Genomic DNA, 7,317 nt, shown 5'->3' with positions numbered 1-7,317 from the left:
CCCAGGTCCCCACGCCTCCCTACCCTTCAGCCCAGGTCCCCATGCCTCCCTACCCTTCAGCCCAGGTCCTCATGCCTCAGCTTGGCTCCTTAAGCCATCTAACCAGAGCCCTGTTCATTAGGACAGTCTCTGGGGCATGGAGATGAGCAGTGACCAGATTCTCGCCATTTCTGGGCTCTGTATTGCTAGACTAGCATGACCTGGGACCTCCCTGTCAGAAGTAAGGCCAGGCAGTGTGAGCAGTGTAACCCATGACCCTGCTCTTCCTCATGAGTCCCACTATCTAACATGACTCAAGGAATACCTCAGCTAAGGACCTACTCCAAGGCCACTAGAATTTGATATTGTTTTGTCACATACTTCTCTTTTGCTGGGGACCCAGTGACCCTGAACTCCTCCAATGGGCTTCTTGAGGGGCACTCAGGATGATAAAAGTGAGACTTACCCAGAAAGTCATCAAAGGAGAACTTGTCGTTGTCCCAAATCTGGAAGACCACGCGAGCTGGGATCTTGCTCTCTGTCTTGTCAAGTCTCCAGAAGGCATCCTGACCCAGAGGAGGATCAGGGAAGCAAAGTTAGAAAAGTTTGTACCAGGCCACAGAGAGAGAAGCCCCTCTAGCCTGGAAGGCTACAAGGTAGAGGCTGTGGAGCAGTGTATCCCTGAGGGTCACGTCCAAGCCAGGTCCTAGCAGGAAGAGTAAGAAGGGCCTGGCAGTGCTCAGGGGTGCAATAGCTGGTTTTTAATGTCGATTTGCTATGACTTAGAATCACCCAAAATGAGAAGCTCAATTGAGGAACTGTCTAGATGAGCTTGGCTTGTGGGCACATCTGTGGGAAATTCTTAATTGTTCATTGATGTAGGAAGGACCAGACTATAGCCAGTGGCACCATTCCCTAGGCTGGGTCCTGAATTATCTTCCAGCAAGCAAGCTTTCTGCTGAGAAACCCAAAGCACCTAGAATGTCCAGGGCACAGAATAGGGGGTAGCAAGCTGGGATTCGAACAGACAGTCAGGTTCCAGGGTCCCTGCTCTCAGTCCTAAACTGGGCTTTGCACATGCGGTCTCCAGGACTTGTGGGCTGGCAGAGAGCACCAGGGTGTACCCCAGCTGTCACTGGAAGGAAGCAAGGCACTGCTGTAAGTAGCTGGCACTGAGGCAGGTCCCCAGATTCTCCCTCCTATTCCTCCAGGCCCCCTCCACCTCCAGGCCCCACCAAGAAGTTTCTCCTTCCTTCTAGAAGAGGAGAACACTTTCCCATCCTGGTCGCTCTCCCTTATCCCACTGGTCAGTTCTTCTAGAACGAGGCACCTGGAAGGCTTGGGAGTGAGATGGCCAATGGGTCTAAGCACTCTCCATCTGAAGGATTGTCTCTGGGCTGTTCTGCTCACTGTGGATCTACCTGGGCAGGAAGTATGTATAGGAAACATCTTCTGGGGCCAGCCTGAGACCTGGACCCATATCTCCTGGTGCAAGCTGGGAGGTCAGAGCTGAGTAGCCCAGGGAACCATGGGAGTGTCTGGCCTCAGATGCCATGGAGGTGGTTAATCCTCATTGTCAACCTGACAGTACTTAAAATAACCCAGGAGACACACATAGGGGTGTGTCTGTAAGGGTGTTTCCAGAAGGTTTAATAGAGGGAAAACACCCTCTGCAGGAGGCATCGTCACATGGGTTGGGTTCCTGGAATGAATATAATGGGGTAAATGAGAGGATTGCTAACTACTAGCACCGCCCCCATTCCCTGTTTCCTCTTCTGTGGAGACATTGGCAGTCAGTTTACATTCCCCACACTACGGAGTCACCTCACCAGACCTTCTGTGATGGACTGTCTCTCTTTAAACCATGAGCCAAAAGAAACCTTTCATCCTTTACATTTAGATCCGGTACAGTGTCATAGCAACAAGTAACTAACGTACCCATCAAAGCCACCATGAACCCAGCCTTCAGAGCCACACCCGCCTCACCAAGCTTCCCAAGGGAAGACCATGGCCACTGTCCACAAAGAACAGCCATCACACCAGCGCCAAAGCCTAGACTGCAGCCTGCATTGAAGGAAAGTAGACCAAGGTTGGCCCCAGCCACCCCTCTCTGTCTTTACCTCCTGCTTGGCTGCCTGGCCCAGCCTCCTGCAGGTGCCACTAGCCAGCTTTTACAGTCAGCTCTAGGCTGCCTGCAGGGCCGCCAGCAACCTCCATTCCTCAACAGGCTGGTTTACAGGCTCAGTAATGAGCCAGAGGTTCAAACAGCCCCTGGTGGGAGCAGCTGGTCAGGGGCTCAGCCTGGGGAATGAGCCCCCCAGGTCCCAGGCGCTCATTATGCTCCCGGCCTGGGCCCTTTTACTAGCTGTTTATTTGCAGGGTGGGGGCCTGCCTGTACGGCGGGCCCCAGTGGGTGTGCTGGACTCCAGGTGGGGAACAAGGCTGAACAACCCGCGGTGGTTCAAAAAAGTGGGATGAAAGGAGACCTTGTACTTTATGACAGTCTCGTCTGGTTAATGGGGTCCCTGGAGGGTCGGCCTGCCTGCCAGGGGCCCCAAACCTCATGGCAGAGGACTGCTTCTGCAGCCAAGCCTGGGAGTCCACAGCCTTTGCAGGCCTTGCCCTCACCCACTCCATCCTGTCCTGCAGCTAATCAGTGCCCTGCTGTGGGCAAGTTCCACCTGCCTCTCAGGATCCACCCAGGATGTGCCTATTAGCCCCGCTACCCTCCTTAATGTTTCTGCTTGATCCGTCCCTCCTGTCTCCTGTCTCCGGCCATCCTCTGCATGGGGAGGAGTCTTCTGCTCCTCCCTAGATGTGTGTCCTCACTCCTGGGCACCTTTCTCCTCGGCACCCTATCCCTTTGTGGAGCCTCCCTTCTTCCACCAGGCCACCATACTCTTGCCCTGTAGCCTACACAAGCCATTCTGTCTGGACCCCGCCTCCCCCGTGACTCAGTCACCTTCCTGTTCTTACCAGGACCATCAAAAGAAACGAAACTCCACGGGTGCCAGAGCAGGGCGACTCTAGCTGTCAGCCAGCACCTGTAACTGGGCCCTCAGAGATGCCAGGTGACAGCTCTCAGCTACCAGCTAGCACTCCTCCACCCCGCCCCTCCTCCACTCCCTCTGGATGCAGTCACATGTATGTGCACATGTATGTGCATGGGTTCATGTCTCTCATTCTCATGACAGCTACTCCCCATTGTCCCGCCCATCTCAAATCGCTGTCATAGTGTCAAATTCTCTTCTTACTTCTCTGAAGGAAACAGGAAGCCCCTACTCCAGACATGTCTGGCCACATCCCCCCCAGTGTTGGTAAAAGGCTGTGGCCCCTCCCACTCAAGCAACCAATGTGCATCTCTGACTCAGTTTCCCCACCAGGTCTACTCAGGTCACTGAGTCCTGGAGAAGGTGTGTAGAATTCTTGGTCCTTTCTGCTTTGCTCCTGTCCACAGCTAAAGGAGAGGTACTTCTGTATTTGATAAAGGCTCTCAAGACAGGCGCGGTATCTGCTTATTAGGGAAGCAGGCTTGTAATAGTCAAACTCCAGGGAAAGGCAGCCTCAAAATGTATAGAGCCTGGACACTGCTGGACTTTATACAACCTTGCTGCGAAATTTGGCTTTCTTTTCTGGTAGCCCCTACTGCCATCTCAGGGTTGAAGAATCCCTTTAACCCTAATAAATCCTTATTTTCTTTTTGATGGTTTCTGAATATTTGGCAGGACACTCTGGTTTCTCTGAGGTGCAGATGAGTCTGTGTGTTGGACTGGGAAGATTCAGGAGGGGGAGATGCAATAAAGAGAATTCAGAGAGCAAGAAATCCAAGTGTATTTGAACTTTCCTTCAAGGTGAAGCCACAGCGCAGCCTGGGGAGACAGGTGTTGCTGAGGCTGTAATGCCGGGAGCATGACCTGTCTCTGGGTAGAAATCAGACCGATCAGACCTAAGCATATGTAGGCAGGTATTCTGTGAGGGGAACACCTCCAGATAGCCATTAGTGTCAAAGGAGGAAGAGGGTTCAAAGCATCATTGGGCCTTCCTCAAACCATCCTGGCTGAAGACTCACAAGGTCCCATAGCCAAGCATTGTGCTCTGCTGACCTCATAGGGTAGATCAAGTGTGGGTAAGAGGCTGCCACTTTGAACTTGGACCATTAAAGACTACAGAGACCAATGCTTAGATGAGACCTAAGAATCTAAGTCCCCCACCAAGCTCCACAGGCCAGCCCTACCCTCTGAGGATACAGAGCTGGCTCTACCTTCTGCCCCTGTGATGGGCATGCTGGGCCTCCAGACTCTTCTGCTTGGCACCAGGTTCTTTCATGCTGCTAGGTGTATGTGTGGAAGAGTGAGATAGGCAGGGGCAGCAGGACTTGAACCTGACTACGTGTTAGGTGGGTGCTGTGAGGTTGTCAGTTAGCCTGGTAGGTAGAGACACTGGCAACAGTGATACTAGCAGAAAAAGAGAGAGACGTGAGGTACGGAGATGGAGATAACGCCTTCGAGGGTGACAGAGATAGGGGTCAGAGCTGCAGGAATAGAGAAAATGTGACCGCATCAGCTTCAATGTGAAGCCCCAAGAGCCTGGTCCCAGGTCAAAGGCCGCTCACCTTCTTGGCAACAGCACAGACTTGCTCGGCAGGCAGATAGTCGAAAGGAAACACGAACCTCCAGTTGAAGTTGCCCTCGCCACCAAGGGAGCGGTAGTGCACATCTGTCTTCTGTTTGTGCTCTTCGAATCCCACCATCCAGCTGGTCACACGCGGGAGAGGACAGTCCTCATTAGTCCAAAGCTCACAAATCCCACGGCATTTCCTACAGACCTCCAAAACCAGGTGGGCAACCTCGACTTGGACCAGGAAAGAGTTGTGGAAGCGAAGGAACTTGATAAAGGAATTCCCAGGAAATCTCCATGGTGCCCACAACACACCACAGAGTGGGACCATCTAACATCTCAGGAGGTCCCCAAGAGCAGCCTCAATCCTTGCCATTTTAGCTCAAAGAAATTTGAGGGAAATGACCCCCCCAAAGGTGCAGACCACTGCTGTGAAGCCCTCCTTGGAACGGTATCTTCTCCATCTCTACACCACAGATCTGCACAGAGAGGAACCCCATCCACCCCTGGGAGCTAGGAGGTACCAGGAACTGGCCCAGGTGGAGAATGATGGGACCCTACCCTTTCACATAGATGTCACTCATCTTCTCCCCTGTGAGGCTGAGGTCATCCAAGATCACATCTTTCGTGTTCCAAATAATACAACGCAAGAAAAACCTGTGTGCGGGAGGAGGAGAATGTAGCTACATTGGTACTCCAGCAAAGGATGTCCCCATGTGACCAGCCAGCTCATCCAAGGAGTCCTTCTACCTGGTTGGCTGGACATTTTAGCCAGACCCAAACAAACTGCGTTTCAAGAACCCACTGACCCCCAATCTGTCCATCAGGCAACCTTCTCCTGCCTATTCCACAGTTGCCATGGCCCTCTGGCCTCCATCCCTGCTAGCACCTGTAGCCAGGCCCGTTACCTTCTAGCTCTCCGTGGAGTGATGTTGAAAGGAGGTCCAGGCCGGCCCAGTACCTTTGGAAATAGGTCAATCCACATCTGCAACTTCCCCTGTAAAGACCCAAACAGTTCATTCATGTTCTATGCATGCACTCACATGTGTGAGCATGCACACATGCACACACTTCTCCTTGCATCCATAGCTTCTGTACCTGTCTATTGAACATACCTGGGGATCAGGCCAAAGGAAATGATACTCAAACCTGCTTGCTTGCCTGTCAGAAAGAGGCTTGGCACCCAGGAAAGGAGGGAGCCTAAACAGACCGATGCAGGACCCACTGCAGAGGAGAGATCATTGTCCTCCAGACACAGTCTGTTCAGAGACAGTGGGGAGCTAACTGTGGCCCAGTGTGCAGAGAATGATGTATGTAGAGCCACAGAAGGCCAGGGAGCCAGGGTTTAGTCACAAGGACTCAGGTCCCTATGACAGGAGCCACTTTCCCAGTTTGTTTCCCTCTGCAAATCCAGGAAATGGTCTCTCTTAAAATACAATAAGTAAAGTAACTTGGTTCAGTAGTGGCTGCAGGATCTTAGGGCTGGAGAACAAGACAGTATAACCTGGGCTGCTTTGGGAGGCTGGGAGCCAGCCCACCTAGGGAAGAACCTGCTCCTTTCAAAGGTTCCTCAGAGCTTCCTCTGGCTTTTCTCCCCTCTCCTTCTCATCCTGCCCTGAGCCGCTTCCTTCAACCAGCCTGGCTGCTAGTCTTAAGCTTGTTCCCACCTGACTTCCAAAAGGGAAGCTTCCCGCCCTCCTACCCACTCTCCGTGGGCCTCTGCCATTCTAGAGGTCCTGGATCTAGTCTGAGCTCTCAACCGTAGTTCAGTACAGGATGACCTTCTGGAACTAAACCACTAACAATGGCAGACAGAGGACACCCTTAGGTAGGGTTGAAATGGAAAGACACCAAGGCAAGGCAGAAGCCAGGCCTACATTGCCTAAAGCAAACGCTAGCTTTGTTTCCCAGGCAGTAAGGGTCACCCCGAAAGCCCGGGTAGACAACTGTGAAGAAATGAGCCATGGAGAGAGTGACAGATCTCAAAGTCTCCCTGGTAATTTGGCTGTTCTGGCTGCCCTTGGGATGTAGCTCTCTGGGGTCCAAGGATTCCATGGCCCAAGGGACAAGGACTTACCTGCTCAATGTCTGGCTGCAGAGGGCTGTAAAGAGGCCGTGACTCCACGTGCTCAGGGACCAGGCCTTGTTGCTGAAGGACATGCAGGGCGAGGCGTTCCTCCACTGGGCCTAGGTGTGGGTTCGGGAGTCTACCAGCCTCTGCCCAGAAAACAGAAAGTGAGTGGGGACATGAGAGACAAGACAGCAGGGGTGCCTTCCTCTGAAGGCTGGGCAGAGCTCCTGGGAGCCTCAGGGAATCCCTCCTCATGACAGACCATCCCCACAAAAATGCACTGGGCTGGTCCTTATGTCTCACTTTCTATGAGGGAAATGTCACTCCCACAGCCTCCGGGCTTCAAACACGGGTTCCCTGTTACCATCCTTTCCACCAAGCCTCTTCTAGAAAATTCTTACTTTCCATCCACACAGTCTTCCTTGTTCTCACCCATCTGTTCTTAATCTCTCCCAACTCTGAGCCCCAGCAACCTGTACCACAAATCTGGTGTCTCGGCACTGCCAGATTGAAGCTCTGGTTCTCGTAAGTGTGGCCATAGCTCAGTCGCTACACTCAGAAATCACAGTGAATGCTTCTACAGAGGACTCGCATGCCATGCACTGCTGACATGAATGTTAGCATGCCCGATCCCTAGAAGGACCTTAGCA

At 52.7% G+C, this 7,317-nt stretch overlaps 1 protein-coding gene across 14 annotated transcripts in view; it reads right to left on the bottom strand.

The window, feature by feature from the left end:
- Dysf (dysferlin) overlaps window positions 1-7,317 on the bottom strand; it is a 205,258-nt gene that overhangs the window by 11,885 nt on the left and 186,056 nt on the right. For all 14 annotated transcript variants that reach the window (XM_005369820.3, XM_026777383.1, XM_005369824.3 and 11 more), the window contains 5 exons: window positions 6,674-6,813; window positions 5,505-5,593; window positions 5,158-5,253; window positions 4,592-4,733; window positions 446-545 (listed from right to left, as the gene is read on the bottom strand). In XM_005369820.3, the coding sequence (XP_005369877.1) occupies window positions 446-545; window positions 4,592-4,733; window positions 5,158-5,253; window positions 5,505-5,593; window positions 6,674-6,813 (567 nt within the window). The remainder of the gene's footprint in view (window positions 1-445; window positions 546-4,591; window positions 4,734-5,157; window positions 5,254-5,504; window positions 5,594-6,673; window positions 6,814-7,317) is intronic.

Source organism: Microtus ochrogaster, unplaced genomic scaffold (genome assembly GCF_000317375.1).
Source record: "Microtus ochrogaster isolate Prairie Vole_2 unplaced genomic scaffold, MicOch1.0 UNK62, whole genome shotgun sequence".
In the NCBI taxonomy this organism is placed as follows: domain Eukaryota; kingdom Metazoa; phylum Chordata; class Mammalia; order Rodentia; family Cricetidae; genus Microtus; species Microtus ochrogaster.
This window is presented reverse-complemented; position numbering and strand designations above follow the sequence as displayed.